The 19,897-nt window shown below is 43.3% G+C and overlaps 1 protein-coding gene across 1 annotated transcript in view; it reads right to left on the bottom strand.

Moving 5' to 3' along the window:
• Positions 1-19,897, bottom strand: part of UBE3C (ubiquitin protein ligase E3C) — a 131,628-nt gene that overhangs the window by 27,779 nt on the left and 83,952 nt on the right. The window contains exons 16-18 of the mRNA XM_034965364.3: positions 18,874-18,971; positions 16,664-16,796; positions 10,897-11,144 (exon numbers count right to left, since the gene is read on the bottom strand). Of these exons, the coding sequence (XP_034821255.1) occupies positions 10,897-11,144; positions 16,664-16,796; positions 18,874-18,971 (479 nt within the window). The remainder of the gene's footprint in view (positions 1-10,896; positions 11,145-16,663; positions 16,797-18,873; positions 18,972-19,897) is intronic.

Below are 19,897 nucleotides of genomic sequence, written 5' to 3'. Positions count from 1 at the left end.
GTGACACTGGCTCTCTCGGTCACCACGTTACCTACCGCACGATTCCTTTGTAACAGCTTTACTGGGATATCATCCACAAAACTTACATTCAAAGGTTTTATTATATTCATAAAGTTGTATGACCATCGCCACAATCAATTTCTGAAGATTTTCATTATTCTAAAAAGAAACTCCACATCCCTCAGCTGCCACTCCTGGTTCCTCCCAGCCCTGGCGATCACTCACCCACCTTCTGTCTCTAGATTTTCCTGTTTTGGACATTTCATATAAATGGAACCATGTCTTTGGTGATCTCTGCATCTGCTCTCACCAGGCAGAACATTCTCAAGGCACATCCATGTGTGCCATGTGTCAGTGCTTTACCCCTTTTTACGGCCCAGTAATATTCCACTGTATGGATGAACCGTATTCTGTTTACCCGTTTGTCAGCTGATGGGCCTTTGAGTCATTTCCATCTTTTAGCTATTATGAATAATGCTGTTGTGAGAATTTGTGTGCAAGTTTTTGGGTAAATATGTTTGCTGGGTCCAAAGGTAATTAACCTTTTGAGGAACTGCTAAACTTTTCCAAAGTGGCTGCACCATTTTACCTTCCCATTGGCAATGCATGCGGACTGATTCCTCCACATCCTCACCAACCCTGCGGTTCCTGGTTTGATTCCCGCTGTACTCGCGGGTGTGCGCGGCAGCCTGTGGCTATGCTTTGCCCTTCCTTGATGACTAGTGATGCTGGCCATCTTTGCATGAACCAATGGCCCATTTGCTTGCTGCCAGTCCCTGGAGAGATGTCCAATTGGATCCTTCGCCCATTTTTATCATGGAGTCCTTCATATATATGCCACAAGTATCTTCTCTTTCAGTGTGTTATATTTTCAGTTTCTTGATGGTGTCTTTTGAAGCATAAACATTTTTAAGTCCAGTTCACTTTTCCTTTTGTTTTTTGTGCTCCTGGTCTCACAGCTAAGACGGGATTTTTTCCTGACTATGCTGCGACACTCAGCAGTCCATTTTCCCACATGCCCTGCAGCACTCTGTGATCCTCAGAGCACTCTGCGTGAGTAGCTGTGGTCTCTTTTGCACCCTTGAACCACCGGGCACAGAAGGGAGGTAGGCCCCCTGTGCTCCTTACTGCCACTTCCAGACCATCCTTCCCTTCCCTCCCGCTAAAATCCCTGGCTTTCAATCTCATGCACTGGGCTTGCGCATCCATTACCTTTCCCAGGTTCAGTCACTGCCCCTTAATTCAAGATTTTAGCTCCTGAGAGTCCAACACACTCTGGTGATAATTTTTGGTGACATCTGTAGCACACAGTTGACTGTCATTCTACCATCCTGGCTGTCCCTCAACTCCACCTTAGCTACCAGTTCCTTCAGCTCTGTCCTCCAAGTGGCATTACCGGTAACTAAGCCCCTCTGATCTTAGCTCTAACCACTGCTACACTGACTCCCTGAAGGACCTCGACTCCACAGGTCTCCTCTCCTGTCCAGCTTCCCTTGCCTTCGAATCTCCATTCATGGATTAATTTCCTCTCTAAACAGCCTAGATTCAAAGGCAGGCTCTTGTAACCACTCTGAACTTGCAACCAATTCACCCTTTATTATAGTCACTTGGCAAAAAACCCCACCCCTGGTTAAATCTGACTCTACATCCTAGTCAGACCCACACAGCTGTTTACGGGTGTAGAAAAAGTAACCCACATGGCTGGTCTCACTTCACTTTATGATATTAACGTCAAGTGAGCCCTACACTAACTGGCAATCCTATTATATTTCCCTTGTCCAGTAATTCTCAAATTTCAGCATGCATCAGAGTCACACTTATTAATTTAAGCCTATTCACAGCTTGCTGGCCAGGTGCTATGGCTCACACCCATAATCCCAGCACTTTGGGAGGCTGAGGTGGGCGGATCACTTGAGGCCAGGAATTCGAGACCAGCCTGGCCAACATGGCGAAACCCCATCTCTACAAAAAATACAAAAATTAGCCGGGCGTGGTGGTGGGTGTCCGTAGTCCCAGTTACTCGGGAGGCTGAGGCACGAGAATTGCTTGAACCGGGAGGCAGAGGTTGCAGTGAGCCATGCCAAGAGCAAGACTCTGTCTCAAAAAACCCCAAAAAAACAAAAACCAAAACACACAGCTTGCTGAGCCCTAGCCCTAGAGTTCCAGATTCAGAAGGTCTGGGGTGGAGCCCAAGAATTTGCATTTCTAATAGATCCCCCGGTGATGCAGATGTGGCTGGTTTGGGAACACTGCTCTTCCCATCCTTGCCCTCTGCTGCATCACCCAGAAAGCAGCAACAGTGGGATGCAGTCAGAATGTGCTCCTGCTCCCCAGTTCATGCAGCTGCACCCAGTGTTCCTCTACCTCTTCTTGGACACGCAGCCTGTGGCGCCCCCTGCTTCAGCACCAGACCCCACACCCTCACTTTGCAGGGTGTGGTTCCCCTCTCCCTCAGCAATTCCACTGACTTATTTCCAGCAGCAAATACACATGCTGTTATTTCTCCCATCTTTAGAACACAGCTTTCCTAGCCCCATATCCCTTAAGTGGCTGCTCAAGTTTTCTTGATAACCAGTCCCCCAATTCTTCTCCGATCCTTCCTCTTGTAACTGCTCTGTAGTCTACTGCTGCAGAGTGCCCTAATCACAACCCTGTGGTTCCATCCATTTTTACCCAGTGAACACACTTATGGAAAAGCACTTAGTCCCCAGCGCAGAAAATGCCTAGCACCTTGGAAGCCCCCTGCACCCCCTTCCAGTGTTACCCTCCCAGGAGCATCAGGATCCTGCCTTCCAAAAACTGCAAGGAGCTTTGCTTGTTTCTGAACTTCCATAAATGAAATCTGACAAAATGTACTTTTGTGTGTCTGGATTCTTCAACTCAATGTTAGGTCTGTGCCGTTCACTCATACCATTTTGAGTAGCTGTAGTCTGTTCAATCAGTAAGTCTTGTGAATATCCTACAATTTATTTATTATCATTATGCTTTCGAAGGACATTTTTGTAGTTTCCAGTTTAGGGGCTATACAGTGTTACCATAAACATTCTTTCACATGTATTCTAATGAATAGGTACACATTTCTCTTGTGATATGATGTGGATATTTTCAGCTTTACTATGATGCTTTAGGAAGATAATCCTGACATTCTTTTCAGCCCATCTGCTGAGGTTTTTGCCTTCACCACGCCACAGAAATCACTTGTCCGGAGTGCTGAATGACATGGCCACTTCTCAGTGCTAAACCTTACTTGGTCTAACAGTACCATCACACAATACCCACCTTTCTCTTCCTTTCAAACACTGTCTTTATTTGGCACCTGAAATCCCACTTTTCTGGTTTTCTCCCTTCCTTTCCAGCTTCATCTCCTGAACTTCTATTAGTCAATTCTCTACTCTCTGGACTCTAAACCTTGGAGAGCCCTGGGGCTCAGTTCTTCATCTCTTCTCTTCTCCAGTGACACCTACACCCTGGGTGATCTAATTCAGGCTCATGACCTTAAGGACCCTGGGAATGCTGATGGCTCAGCCCAGATACTGCCTCTAACTTGAGGCCCCTATCCTCAACTGCCCCTCACTAAGCCTCCATAAGAATGCCTCCCTCTCCACACCTGCTCCTGCCCGCACCTTCCCCAGCTTAGTCAGCATGACCTCCATCCTTCTAGTTCTCACAACAGAACCCAGGTGGTCCCCTTACCTTCTCCTGTCCTCGCACATCCCAACATCTCATTCATCAGCAAATCTCCTTGAATATGATGACTTCTTACCAGCACTACCACCGGGACACGGGCAGCAGCATCACTCCACCTGAACGATGTGCCACTCCATCCGGTCTCCCAGCTTGAGTGCTTGACCAATGCTAGCTACTTACACCAAAGCCAAGGAGGCCCACGACAACACAGGCCGGATTCTGCTGCCCTCTGTTGGTGACGCCATGAGTCCCCACTGGCCTGTCTTACTCCAGAGCGTGACGTCCACCACTTTACTTACTGCCGCCTCTCAAAGCTGATTTTAAGTTTAGAAACAATAAAATTAACACCATATACCTTCATTTGGCTTTTATTTCATAAAGTTACATTTGCTAAATCTAAATCTAAATTAAATTGAATATTTAAATGTTTAAAAGGATTTACATGGGCCCTATTTTATTATTATTTAGAGACAGGGTCTCTGTCACCCAGGCTGGAGTGTGGTGGTGCCATCACGGCTCACTGCAGCCTCTACATTTCAGGCTCAAGCAATCCTCCCACCTCAGCCTCCCAAGTAGCTGGGACTACAGACACACACCACCATGCCTGGCTACTTTTTTTTTTTTTTTTTTTTTTTTAGTGGTAGAGACCAGGTCTCCCTATGTATGCCTAGGCTGGTCTTGAACTCCTGGGCTTAAGTGTTCTTCCCACCTCGGCCTCCCAAAGTGCTGGGACTACAGGTATGAGCTACTGCACCCAACACTATTTTTTAGATTATTTGTTGTCTTTATTGCACAAATAAGAGCCAAAGATAAACAGCAGACTTTAAGTGGGGCCAGCAAGAGTGTGTGCTTCTAATCTTCATGGTGACAAATTAACACGGCCCAGAAAAAACAGAATGGTCTCAATACCATACTGATCCATTCTTCTCATGAATTTCAGATGTTTAACTATTGCTTGGGCGTGATGAGAAAAATAAAAAGGAAGGAATAACTCAATAGTAAGCAAGACCTACTTAATCCAAGGGCAGAAAGAATTTACCTTGTGGTGCTAAACCTACAGTGAGAAATCTTTTCGTTTTTTTTGAGACAGAGTCTCACTCTGTCGCCCAGGCTGGAGTGCAGTGGTGCAATCTCGGCTCACTGCAAGCTCCGCCTCCCGGGTTCACGCCATTCTCCTGCCTCAGCCTCCTGAGTAGCTGGGACTACAGGCGCCCGCCACCACGCCCGGCTAATTTTTTGTATTTTTAGTAGAGATGGGGTTTCACCGTGTTAGCCAGGATGGTCTCGATCTCCTGACCTAGTGATCCGCCCGCCTCGGCCTCCCAAAGTGTTGGGATTACAGGCATGAGCCACTGCACCCAGCCGAGAAATCTTATTTAGGTGCAGCAATCAACTGAATTCAGGAATACATCTCCCATTTTAACTGTAGAATCTAAACCACTTGTATTTCATGGTTAATTCTGAAGAAATAAACTTACATAGAAAACTGTCTTGCCGGGTGCGCTGGCTCACGCCTGTAATGCCAGCACTTTGGAAGGCTGAGATGGGCAGATCACCTGAGGTCAGGATTTCGAGACCAGCTTGGCCAACATGATGAAACCCCGTCTCTACTAAAAATACAAAAATTAGCCGGGCATGGTGGTGGATACCTGTAATCCCAGCTACTCGGGAGGCTGAGGCAGGAGAATCGCTTGAACCCGGGAGGTGGAGGTTGCAGTGAGCCAAGATCGCACCACTGCACTCCAGCCTGGGCAACAGAGTGAGACTCCATCTCAAAAAAAGAGAAAAAAAAAAAGAGTTTAGGGTTCAAAACAAGGTATTATACAAGAGAAGCTCTGCCCCTTTAAGGACTAAGGCAACCAAAATGACTAGTATTCACCTCAATTTAGATGTTTAAAGCCTCAGCAAATTCAGTGAGCATTTTACAAAAGGATGCTAATGATGGAGAAAAAGAAACTTTCCAACTTTTGAAAATCTCAAGATAAACTGTTAAGTGCCAATATTACACTACAGAATACATTAAATGCACACTGAATTCTACCCGATAAAAAATTATAAACCACGCCAAAGTTATACAATCTAATTGAAATTTTCAAATATATAACCAAGATCATATCAAATAATCTGATTTATAGGCATGCCATCCCAATTAAATCAATATCCTAAAGCAAGAAAAAAAAAGCCATTTTCAAATAGAATTCAAATATGATAAAGGATTAACCTCAATAAATATTCTGAACTTAATTGGCTTAAATGGACCTAGGTGCTTCTATCTGTAAAAAAAAGTTCAAGATGACATTACCACATCCTTGGGCTGTTTATTTATTCCCTGTCTGCAGCCTGATTTACAGGCGATAAAATGCAATCATGACCCACACCAGAAGCAAGAATCATTTGCTAATGGAACTTTTAATTGAGAAGTGACCAGTGACATGAGGTAATTCTTCCTCTGCAGGATCACTCCTGAAGACCTCTTTGCACTTTATCACAGTAAACAATCACTAACATATGCATTAAAGAAAATTTAAATACATTATGACCCAATAAATATCACAATCAATCAATATACAGTTTTCTTCTCTTGAAGATGTAATGTTCAGGTGCCACACTATCAGCTGCTGTACTATGACACTTACTTAGATCCGAGCAATGGTTAGCACATTAGCACAAAGTTTAACTCTGTAATCAGATGGTCATCAGATATGTTTTGGAAGTTAGTAACCCCTTAGGAATTTCCACACAGAGAGTAATGTAAGGGAAGTCTTAAATATGTGAAACTAAGTTAACTACCATCCTCAAATTACTCTAGTTTTGTTATTGGTCTAAACTTTATTATTTTAAACAGCCTTAATAAGATATAACTTACATAAACTTCATTTGTGGGAGAAAGGTTTAAAATCACAAATTCTCTTCCCTGGATCTTCTGTAAATATATACATATTCCAAAGTACAGAACTGTACAATGACATCATCTTCAGAATAATTTCAATTATAAGCAATATGTCAATAAACAGAGGAGAAATGAGTTTATCCTCACCAGACTTACATAACTATTAGCTTCTACATTAATCAAGACTGGATGATTTATACATTCAGGAAGAAAAAGTAATATATAATCTTAAGATTTAATTCATGCAGGTAAAATTATTGCTCTATCTTCTGTGACTGTACTGTGTAAAAACCACCAAGTTTAGAGTATTTCAGGTTAGTCTAGCAAAACACTCACCTTTATTTTCACATATATATTAAGTTAGAAGGTTCTTGGGCTCACTTTAAGAGAAAGAACTAAGGGATTTCATTGTAAAGATTTTCTTTTCTTTTCTTTTTTTTAATTTGAGACAGAGTTTTGCTCTTGTTGCCAGGCTGGAGTGCAATGGTAAGGCCTTGGCTCACCACAACCTCCGCCTCCAGGTTCAAGCGATTATCCTGCCTCAGCCTCTGGAGTAGCTGGGATTAAAGGCATGCGCCACCATGCCCAGCTAATTTTGTATTTTTAGTAGAGACGGGGTTTCTCCATGTTGGTCAGGCTGGTCTCGAGCTCCCGACCTCAGGTGATCCGCCTGCCTAGGCCTCCCAAAGTGCTGGGATTACAGGTGTGATCCACCATGCCTGGCCCATTGTAAAGATTTTCATACAATGAATTATGAAATGTACATCCTCCAGGGGAAGCTGAAACTGAGAAGCAGGCTGTGTGACCATCAACAAAGAGAGAGATGCTATCTGAAAACTGCCACCAAAGCCAACTCACAAATCAACATCAAATCAACACCTGAAATCTGCCACCTGAAATATGGTGAGCCTGAAGATGATGATATAACACATACCGTTACGGTAGTGAAGTCATGTTGGAGCCCCTTTCTCAAACCTGAAGAGCACTTAAAATCACTGGGAGTCTGAACAAAGAAATAACTGGGGCTACGACAATGCATTTCAAAGAGACACAAATAAAGGGGAATTATTCTATATCCAGGATAGACTGATTCCTTCCCATTATCCCTGCTTAACAAGGCTGCGGTTCTACTCCCATCTGCTATTAATAAATACACACACACCCCATACTGCAAAGCTACAGTAATCAAGACCATATTGCATAAGGGCAGAACCAGAGTGTTACGTGTACGGTCAACTAATTTTCAACAAGGGTGCCAAGAACATGAGGATGCCTAACTCATACAATCTACAAAAATTAACTCAAAAAGGATCAAAGACCAAAATGTAAGAGCTAAAACTACAACACTGTCAGAAGAACATACAGGTGTAAATCTTTGTGATTTTAGGTCAGGGAATGGATAAGACATCAAAAACAAGCAATAAAAGAAAAAAACACGTTAGACTTCAAAATTAAAAATGTTCGTTCTTCAAAGGAAATCATCATGAAAGTGAAGAGACAATCCAGAGAAGGTAGAAAATACTTGCAAATCATTTATCTGACAATGTTTCAGCTTCCTCAGAGAATATAAATTTCATAATTCATTGCATTGCAGGGACTTAATAATAAAAGACAATCCAATAAAAAAAATAGGCAATGGACTTGAATAGACATTTCTCAACAGAAGTCATGAAGCACATGAAAAGATGGTCAACGTTATTAGTCACTAGGGAAATTAAAACCACAATGAGATACCAATTCCCACCCACTAGAACGGCTGTAATGAAAAAGACAACACTAAGTAAGTGCTGACAACGATGTGGAGTCACTGAAACCTTCACAAATTGTTGGCGGGATTGTAAAAGGTTGCAGACACTTTGACGTGGAGTACTGTATGACCTAACACTTCCATGTCTAGGTATATGCCCAAGAAAAACAAAAAACCTATGTCCAAATAACAGCTTGTATACAAATGTTTGCAGTAACATTATTCACAATAGCTAAAAGGTGGAAACAATGCAAATTCCCAATGCAAATGCACCACTGCACTCCAGCCTGGGATGAGTAAGTAAACAAAATGCGGTGACTGGGCGTGGAGGCTCACACCTGTAATTCTAGCCTTTTGAGAGGTTGAGGCAGGAGGACTGCTTGACGCCAGGAGTTCAAGACCAGCCTGGGCAACATGGCAAGACCCTGCCTCTACAATAAAATGAAATAATTAGCCAGGTGTGGTAGCAAGCAACGGTGGTCCCAGCTACTCGGGAGGCTGAAAGCAGGAGGCCTGCTTAAGCGCAGGACTGAGCCGTGTTTGTAGCAGTGCACTCCAGCCTAGGTGGCAGAGAAAGACCTGTTTCAAAATGAACAAAACAAACCCCAAAGTGTGGTATATCCATACAATGAAATAAGATTTGGCCCTTAAAATGAGTGAAGCTCTGACATACTAGGACATGAACGAAACCTGAAAACATGCTAAATCAAAGAAGCCAATCACAAAAGGTCACAAATTTATAGTTGATATAACAAATGATTCCACTTATATGAAATGTCTAGAAAAAAAAAAATCCATACAGACTGAAAGTAGACTAGTGGTTGGCCAGGGCTGGGGGAGGAAGGGCAGGATAGGGAGTGACTACCTAGCGTTTCCTTTTTGGGATGATGACATTGCTTCCAAGTTTGATATTGGTGATGGTCACATAACACAGTGAATATATTAAAAACCACTGAACTGTACACTTTAAAAGGTTCAATTTTCCATAATGTGAGTTATATTTTAATAAAACTGTTATGTAAAAGAAGTCATAAAAGCACCACTTGTTTTGCAGGCACTGATTTTTCAATTAAGCTGCTTCTCAAAACAGGCGACTCCATGCACTATGCTTCTCGGAGAACAGAACCACCAATGAGACAAAGAAATTTTATTACAAAGTTGAAAATGATTATAGCTCTGATTCTTACAGAAATTAATCACAATAGCAACATTAATTTCTAATTTATTTAAGAATGCGAATAACAGGCCAGGTGCAGTGGCTCACGCTTGTAATCCCAGCACTTTGGTAGGACAAGGCAGGTGGACCACTTGAGGTCAGGAGTTAAAGACCATTCTGGACAACATGGTGGAAACCCCCATCTCTTCTAAAAATAGAAAAATTAGCTGGGCGTGGTGGTGCACACCTGTTGTTCAGGAGGCTGATGCAGGACAATCCCTTGAACCTGACAGGTGGAGTTTGCAGTGAGCAGAGATGGCGCCACAGCACTCCAGCCTGGGCAACAGAGCAAGGAGAGACTCCGTCTCAAACAAAAAAACAAACAAACAAACTAGTAACAATTCCTGAATACTCAACTTTATAAATGTCACCCTAACAGGTAGAGCTGTGTCCCCCCAAAAGACAAATTCAAATCCTAATCTGTGAATATAACCTTCTTTGGAAATGAGGTATTTGCAGATAACCAAATTAAGATGAAGTTACACTGGATCAGGGCAGGCCCCAATACAATGACAGATGTCCTTATTAAAAAAAAATAAGGCAATGTTGGACAGAGACACTCAGGGAGAAGTCCACAGAGGCAGAGATCAAAATGATGAATCTACAAGCCAAAAAAGGTCAAGGGCTACTGGCAAAACCAGAAGAATGGATTCTTCAAGAGCCTCTAAAAAGGAATCTATGCTGCTGCTGACACCCTGAGTTTGGACTTCCAGCCTCCAGAACTGTCAAATAATAAATTTCAGTTTTTCTAAGCCTCCCTCCCCCCCAAAGAGTGTGGTAATTTGTTGCGGCAGTCCTATTAAACTAATAGTCACTAGGCAGTAACTTACTGTCTTAGTCCGTTTTGACTGCTTATAACAGAAGACCTGAAACTGAGTAATTAATAAAAACTGAAATCCATTTCTTATAGCTGGAAGGCCAGGAGCCCATGGTCCAGAGGCAGCCCCTGGTGAGGTCTTCTCATTGGTGGGGACTCTGCAGAGTCCGGAGGCGGCACAGGGCATCACAAGGCTAGGGGCTCCCTCCTGTAAAAAGTCACCAGGGCCCTTCCCACAATAAACCACTCATCCATTCATGACGGCCGAGCTCACATGATCTAATCACCTCTTAAAGATTCCACCTCTCAGTACTGGCACACTGGGGATCAAGTTTCAACATGAGTTTGGAGGGGACATTCAAACCATAGCACCTACTTACAACCATATAAATTTGTTTCATGCAGTGCTTTTGCAACATTTAGCATCCAAATTTAAAACAAACAGTATTTTATGGTAAACCTGGATAACAACCACACATAAACATAAAATGTCAACATCTTTTGGTCCGAGGTCTATTTTTATATGAAGGTTACTTTACCTTTCCAAGCATTCTGCCTAGGAAGTAGTAATGTCTGGCAAAAGAATCTCCCACAAGCATCTGAGCAGCCGGGTTGGGGTACAGAAGCCCTTCATTAGTAGTCTTAAAGAACCCCTGGTTGGGGTTAAATCCTGACTTCAGTAGTTCATTTAAAAACTCTCTGAAAATACCACCACCATCAATGCCAGCTTCATCCAGGCCATGGGCATTGAGCAAGTGCACACGGATCCGCTTTTTCAAATCAGGCTCTGTTCAAAAAAAATGGGAGGGTGAGGAGGAAAGATGTTATAAGCAAGCAATAACATCAACTAGCCTTACAGGAAGGCTTAGGGAAGGGGTGTGAGGATCTTAGGGACATTTTAACATAGGACTCAAAACAGCAATGATATTATCATTATTTTTTGAGACAGAGTCTTGCTCCGTCACCCAGGCTGGAGTGCAGTGGCACGATCTCGGCTCACTGCAACCTCCGCCTCCACAAACTCTCAGGGAATTGGTCCTCCAGAATCTACAGCAAGCTTGTCCTCAACCTGCAGCCCACAGGCCGATGTGGCTCGGGATGGCTTTGAATGCGGCCCAATACAAATACCTAAATTCTTAAAACATTAGGAATTTTTTTTTTTTTTTTTGAGACGGGGTCTGCCTCTGTCATCCAGGCTGGAGTGCAGTGGTGCCATCTCAGCTCACTGCAACATCCGCCTCCCGGGTTCAAGTGATTCTTCTGCCTCAGCCTCCCAAGTAGCTGAGACTACAGGCGTGTGCCACCACACCTGGCTAATTTTTCTATTTTTAGTAGAGATGGGGTTTCACCATATTGGCCAGGCTGGTCTCGAACTCCTGACCTCATGATCTGCCCGCCTTGGCTTCCCAAAGTGCTGGGATTACAGGCGTGAGCCACCGTGCCCGGCCTGTAATTTTTTTTTTTTTTTTTTTTTCAAAAGCTTATCAGCTACTGTTAGTGTATTTTGTCTGTGGCCCAAGACAATTATTCCTCTTCCAATGTGGTTCAGGGAAGCCAAAGGATTGGACAACCCTGATCTACATGATCTTTTAAAAGCTGTATTTGGCTGAAAAGGGGGGAAAATTACTGGTTATATCATTTGCTACGAAGAGAAAATTAAGGCCAGGTGCAGTGGCTCATCTCTGTAATCCCAGCACTTTGGGACGCTGAGGTGGGTGGATCACCTTGAGGTCAGGAGTTGGAGACCAGCCTGGCCAACATGGTGAAACCCCATCCCTACTAAAAATATAAAAACTAGCCAGGCAAGGTGGCACATGTCTGTAATCCCAGCTACTTGGGTGGCTGAGGCCGGAGAATCACTTGAATCTGGGAGACAGAGGTTGCAGTAAGCCAAGATCGTGCCACTGCATCCCAACCTGCGTGACAGTCTCAAAAAAAAAAAATTAATTAAAACATTGCACAGAGGCTCACTTCTGTAATCCCAGCATTTTGGGAAGCCAAGGCAGAAGGACTGCCTGAGGCCAGGAGTCCAAGACCAGCCTGGGCAACACTAGCAAGACCCTGTCTCTACAAAATATAAGAAAAGCTGGGCATGGTGGTATGTGCCTGTAATTCCAGCTACTCAAGAGGATCACTTGAGCCCAGGAGTTTGAGGCTGCAGTGAGCTATGATTGCGCCACTGCACTCCAGCCTGGGTGAAAGTGAGACCCCCATCTCTAAAATAAAAATTTAAAAACCCCAAAAACAGGCCGGGTGCAGTGGCACATGCCTGTAATCCCAGCACTTTGGGAGGCCAAGGCAGGTGGGTCACCTGAGGTCAGGAGTTTGAGACCAGCCTGACTAACATGGTGAAACCCCGTCTCTACTAAATACAAAAAAAAATTAGCCGGGCGTGGTGGTGCATGCCTGTAATCCCAGCTACTCAGGAGGCTGAGGCAGGAGAATTGCTTGAACCCAGGAGGTGGAGGTTGCAGTGAGTCAAGATCGCGCCATTGCACTCCAGCCTGGGCAACAAGAGAGAAGTTCCATTTCAAAGAACAAACAAACAAAAACCCAAAACCAAAAAAAAAAAAGGTAGACCAAGTTAAGATGTGCTCTGATAAACAGGCTGAATCAGAGAACAGCTTTGGGGAAGTAAGTGAAATGTCCTTTATCTTTCCCTAAGAACGTTCTACAGGTGCTTTGCAGAAAAGATAGGGGGAAGGAGAGGGGACGAGAGTTGGGGACAGGCTGCTGCATGAAGTCAGGGGAAAGCAACCGCACGTAGTGTACATTCGACACTTTCACAGGCCCCATGCGCTGCTGCCCTCTGTTGGCTTTGCTGCATAGTCACCCAAACATATCTGCCCTGGAGCATCTCAAGGGACACGTAACCTCTAGAAGCATTCTGGAAAAGGGGTTTAGCAGAATGTTTGATAGAGCCTCCATGCAATCTCCTCAAAACCCTGTCTATCCCTAGATTGCTATGTACACGTGTCAGTAATTTTGAAGTTACCGTACCTGGAGTGTAAATAGTCTATGATATGTGTCAAATAGGGCAAATACAATTTACTGGACTGACTGAGGCTTACAGCCACCACACAGAAATACCAAGTTCCCATTCACTGAGCAGTGGTCGCTGACTGAATGGACAAGATGGGGCCACTCTGCACAGCAGCAGGGATGCAGTGCTGCCCTGCCGTGCCCACCACCTCTGGGTCAGTGTCCGTGTCACCCCTGGGAATCAGGTAAACACATCTAAGCCATTTGGCTCCAGCTTGCTTTCCTGCTTCTGGAATAAATTTCCTCTGCTTCAGGAAGAAATGGTAATTCTGCCCATTAAATGAAATAAAATAAAAGTAACCAACCAACAAAAGCAGACAAGTGAGGCTCTCCAGAACTGATGACAGCAGAGTGCAGAGCCAGCTGTGCCTCACTCTCACCCAAGAGTCAATGACAGAGTGAGCTCCAGGCCCCGAGGGAACTGTGTTACCCACTTTACAATTCTTACAGCAATCCCATGAGGGAATGTGACGGTTTCTCCCAATATTCCACACTGCAACAAGGTAGTGCAGTGCAGGCTGGGAGTGCGTGGGCATCCCTGTGAGACCCCAGCCCATCTTTGCTCTCTGAACACCAACTGCAGGAACAGCCATCAATCTCTGCATTCCACTCAGTCAACTTATGCGTAACAGGGGCTAACATGCACACTTCAGAGAATCGTTCGGAGATAAGACAACGAGCATCGTAAAGCATGGATTCACTTCAATGACTAGATGACACGTGGAATAATCACATTAGTTGATTATATGTAAATTTTTAGTCAAAAATGCACCTCAAACCATTCTCTCACAAGTAAATTAATTATTCTGAGATGACATCTGACTTTACTAATTTGCCTAGCAAAACACCACATTTTAACACATGGCTTAATCATTCTTATAGTATTTGAGTTAAGAACATTTAAGCATTACAGTATAAACAATATGAGAAGATTCTTCCAAATCTTTTAACTTCAATGCAATTATTAGCATGCCCCTAGGGAGGTGGGTGTGATCAGTTTTTTAACAATTTTTAAAGCTTAAGGATTCATTAGGAAATTTGAGGCTTGTTATAATTGGACATTAACATCAAAAAATCATCTACAGGGAGTAGTTTTTTCTTTTTTCTTTCTGAGACGAAGTCTCACTCTGTTGCCAGGCTGGAGTGCAGTGGCGCGATCTCGGCTCACTGCAACCTCCGCCTCCCGGGTTCATGCCATTCTCCTGCCTCAGCCTCCTGAGTAGGTGGGACTACAGGTGCCTACCACCACGCCCAGCTATTTTTTTGTATTTTTAGTAGAGACAGGGTTGCACCATGCTGGCCAGGCTGGTCTCGATCTCCTGACCTTGTGATCTGCCTGCCTCGGCCTCCCAAAGTGCTGGGATTACAGGCGTGAGCCACTGCGCCCCGCCCAGGGAGTAGTTTTAAAGTTAATTTTAAATTGCTGGTAAGTAAGAAACACATTCTACTCTGGATGAAGAGCTTACAGCCCCCCACTTGCAAGTACCCCTGACCACAGCAACCGTGCCCTCAGGCTCCCCTCACCCACAAACTCAGCTCCTCCCCTACAGGTGCTGCTCCAGAACTGCCTCTTGGAAGGCCCTTCAACATTAAACATCTCACTCTTCTCTAAACACTACACGATCATTGGCAAACTCATTATTTTGTCACATCTATTTTTTTCCCCTGGGATTCAATCACAAATTGAACAAGCATCTACTGAGCATCAGCTGTGTACACCAAATAAACAATTCCATCCCAAGCTGTAAAGACCTCCAGGGTCAAGTGGGAGAGATGAACGTGAAATCTGCTAATAAAAATACAATGTAAGAACTATTAGAATTGATTTATAAGGTACTGTGGGACCCCAAAACATCTCTCAATTAGACGATTAGTTAGATTAGGAGTCAAAGTACCTAGTCTCATCTCATTCACACCAAATACTCTGAAAACACAATCTGCTAGGCAAGACAAACCTGGCCCTGTGGAGAGGCCACAGCCTGCATGCAGACCTAAGTTTACTCGGTCTCAGCTGATGACACTCGGCATCAGAGGGCCATGGCAAGGATTCAATGGCAACAGTAAATTGTGTAAAAAAAAAAAAAAAAAAGCTTGAAAGAGAGTAAGGAAACAACTGAAGTCAGCTTTCCTCCACTGTTCCAACATTATGACAAAATTAGTTCTTTATGTAAGCAATAAAAATTATTAGAAATCAGGTTTCATTTCCTTAGAAGAAAATTAAGTTGCTCCCTAGAGGAAAAGGCAATTGTCATTTCACATCGGACAACTCATCACCTTCCAAAAGCTGGGTAAGATGATTTCATTTTTAATTTTAGATCCAGCCTAAACTTTCATTTTAATCCCCTCGGCATTGACCAACATGGAATTAATGTATTACCATAAGCACAATATTTGGAAGTTGAAACTGCTAATATATTAGAGGTTAATAGCACACGAACTTTGAAGACTGAGTATCAAATATGAACATACGACGAAACGTGCCAGTGAGCTCCAAATGCTATCACAGTATAATTCTCCTTTACTAACGGCAGTGTCATTGGAGCACACTTATCTTTTCATAAGAAACTTGGATTGCAATGGCACTTATTTTAGTATGTTTAATTTGGCTTACAATTTGTGATTTCATATAAATATTTATACAAAAACGCAGAATGTAAATGGCTACCATCGAGATTTTTAGAACAACAGCTTGCAAACTAAATTTTAGGGGCAGACAACAGGAGGTGGGGAACTGGTTACTTTCTTGCCCTTTAAAAATAATATTTTTTAAAGGCTTCTGTTGTAGTAACTGTCAATTTTAGAAACATTACTTGATAACATGTCTCCCAAATCTGACTTGCTACACTTTTTTTTGGAGACTGGGTCTGGCTCTATTGCCAAGGCTGGAGCAGTAGCACAATCAGAGTTCGACTGCAGCCTTGACCTCCCAGGCTCAAGCCATCCTCCCGCCTCAGCCTTTTGCAGAGCAGGGACAACAGGGGCACACTAACACATCCAGATAAGCTCACTTTTTTTGTTGTTGAGGCAGGGTCTCAGTATGTTGCCCAGGCTGGTCTCTAACTCCTGAGCACAAGCAATCCTCTCACCTCAGCCTCCCAAAGTGCTGGGATTATAGGTGTGAGCCGCCATGCCCAGCCTCACATTTCAGTTTTTAAGTCATTATGGAACAAGATGATGGACACTAATTTTTAAAGAACCACCGTTTTCTAAAACAATTCCCTAGCCTCCACCTGCCAAATAATACACAGAAAGAATTATATATACCATTTTCTGGAGAAAGTTTGTCATAAGCATCTTCATAAATGTAATTTCTTCTTATTGTGACATTAATTCCATCCAGAAATGGACCATCTCCTTGAACTTCTTGCTTATCTGCATAAATCAACCTCTGAAAGATCTAACAAACAAGGAAAGCTGTAAGGTTATTAGAAACAAAAGACCTCTTACAAGCTACCAAAGAATAAACTGCTAAATCTTATCTTTTGTATCTTCATGAATTCTGAAATAAATGCTAATAGTCAAGGTATCAAATCTTGATTTTTATCAACAAATGTATAGATAATATATAATGTATATAATATTTAAATATTTCTAAAGCTGCTCCTTTGCCCAGTTTAAAATAAATTTAAAAAATCCGGCCAGGCACAGTGGCTCATGCCTGTAATCCCAGCTACTTGGAAGGCTGAGGCACGAGAACCTCGTGAACCTGGGAGGCAGAGGTTGCAGTGAGCCAAGACTGCGCCACTGCACTCAGGCCTGGGTGACAGAGTGAAACTCTGTCTCAAAAATAAAATAAATTAAAATTTAAATTTAAACCCCTTGCTATAGAATATTTTCATTTATAAATCCTTTATAAAAACTTAGGTAGTGAGGAAAGAACAGCTTTGTAAAAAGCTGTATACTAACACTAGTAGAAATATCTCTGACAAAATTCAAATAATTTTTTGATGTTAAAAATCCAGTAGAGGGAGCTCAGGAATTATGTGAGTGAGTGAGTGAGTGGGGGGGAAGAGAGAGAGAGAGAGAGAGAGAGTGTGTGTGTGTGTGTGTGTACGCACGTGCAGGGAGGGTTTAGTGAAGGGACATGAACAGCTTCAAAAGAAACTCTTTTGTTCACCATATAAACAGAGTGTATAGGCCTAAAAAATACACTCTTGAAGCCATTACTGAAGAACGGAACCAAGTAATCTTTAGAAATTTGGTAAAAATAGTTGACAAATAAAAACAAAACATTTTAAAATTTGGAAACATATATAAACAAAGTTTTGTACATCAAAGACACCAGACAAGGAATTAAGATATTTGTCCATTTCTTTTTTTATAAAAAGTAAAGTGGCCGGGTGCAGTGGCTCACGCCTGTAATCTCAGCACTTTGGGAGGCTGGGGCAGGCAGATCACGAGGTCGGGAGATCGAGACCATCCTGGCTAACACGGAGAAACCCCGTCTCTACTGAAAATACAAAAAATTAGCCAGGCATGGTGGCACGTGCCTGTAGTCCTAGCTACTTGGGAGGCTGAAGCAGGAGAATCGCTTGAATCCGGGAGGCGGAGGTTGCAGTGAGCCAAGATCGCGCCACTGCACTCCAGTCTGGGCGACAGAGGAGACTCCATCTCAAAAATAAATAAATAAATAAATAAATAAAGTAGTGTTTCCAGGCCAGGTGTAGTGGCTGATGCCTGTAATCCCAGCACTTTATCAGGTCAAGGTGAGATGGTGGCTTGCGCCCAGGAGTTTGAGGCTGCAGTGAGCTATGATCACAGCACTGCTTTCTAGCCCAGGTGACAGAGTGAGATCCTGTCTCAGAAAAATAAAGACAGCGTTTCTGATAAATAAACATGAATGTACAGAAGCATATCTTCACAAAAAATTTGCTTTTTCAAAAACAATGCAAAATTTCTTCCCCCCTTTGAGATAGGTTCTGGCTTTGTTGCCCAGGCTGGAGTGTAGTGGCACGATCTTGGCTCACCGCAACCTCTGCCTCCTAGGCTCAAATGATCCTCCTACCTCAGCATCCCAAGTAGCTGGGACTACAGGTACACGCCACCACGCCCAACTAACTTTTGTATTCTTTGTAGAGACAGGGTTTCACTGTTTCCCAGGCTGGTCTTAAACTCATGGGCTCGATCCACCTGCCTCGGCCTCCCAAAGTGCTGGGATTACAGGAATGAGCCACTGTACCTGGCCAAACAATGCAAAATTTAATAGAGAAAAATGATGTCAGACCCTCATTATAAGAAATCTATAGTGTTACTGGCTTTCAATCGGTTGTAACTAAGAAAACACTTTCAGTTTGTAAAAAGAGGTATCTGGTTGGGTTTTATAAATCATTCTTAGCTATTTCAGCCTAATGAGAAAAGTATGTTATGTAATCAGCCAGGCACTAGGCACCTTTAGAGATTTCTCTGGTGGGTGTGTGTGAATTTCTTAACACTAATATGATACGTAGTGCCAATAAAGAAGCCAAATTGCATACCTTTACTCGTTCCTCAAATGGAACCACAAAAGGCAACTCTGTCAGGACAGCAAGCTGTCTTTCCTCAGACACAGACAGCGGCGGGGACTCCAAACCCACTACAACACATTTTAAAACCTTAATTAGTTCACTTGTACTTTCCCCTGCATTCCCACTGACAATTCTTAAGGTGAAGATTCTTGAAATCATCCTGATTAACTCATTTATCTAAATCCAGTTCCATGAACACATCCCCGCCTCAGGCAGACCCATGAGCCATGCACAGTGCAGGATCAGCACAGTAGCTCCCCGAATACATACCTTGATCGAATATTAAAGATGTCCTAATCAAGAACTACACTTCCACTCCAGCTGTCTAGCACGTCTCAAGTGCACAGCTAGCCCGAGCACTGGCAGTGAGGCCCGAATGCAGCCAGATCCAGCAGTGGGAGGTGCCCTGGCCACCCCCGACCACCTTCGTGCCCTTTCCCTCCTACTATGGCAACAAAGTTCCTCCCAGACCAGGCGTGTGTGCATGAGATGGTGCCTGGGAGAAGGCTGTATACACAGTAGGCCCCAGGCAGTATTTCATGAATAAACACATATCCCATTCCTTTCCAACAATAAATCATAACTTGGCCTCTTAAAACTCATTTCAAGGAGCTGGGGATGGCAGCTTATGCCTGTAATCCCAGGCTGAGGCGAGAGCATCCCTTGAGCTCAGGAGTTTGAGAAACTGAGCATCACAGAGAGACCTTGCCTCTACAAAGAAAATTTTTAAAAAAATTAGCTGGGCATGGTGGCACGCACCTATAGTCCCAGCTACTCAGGAGGCTGAGGTGGGAGAACTGCCTGAGACTGCGGAGTTCAAGGCTGCAGTGAGCTGTGATTGCACCATTGCACTCCAGCCTGGTGACACACTGAGACCCTGCCTCAAAAAAAAAGAAAAAAGAAAAAAAAAAAAGTAAAGTGTTAGGTGAAGGTATCTTAGATATCACATCAAAAGCACAATTTCATTAAAGAAAAAAATGGTAAATGGGATTCT

Source organism: Pan paniscus, chromosome 6 (genome assembly GCF_029289425.2).
Source record: "Pan paniscus chromosome 6, NHGRI_mPanPan1-v2.0_pri, whole genome shotgun sequence".
Taxonomy (NCBI): domain Eukaryota; kingdom Metazoa; phylum Chordata; class Mammalia; order Primates; family Hominidae; genus Pan; species Pan paniscus.
Note: the sequence above shows the minus strand (reverse complement) of the source record. Positions and strands in the feature narration are given on the sequence as shown.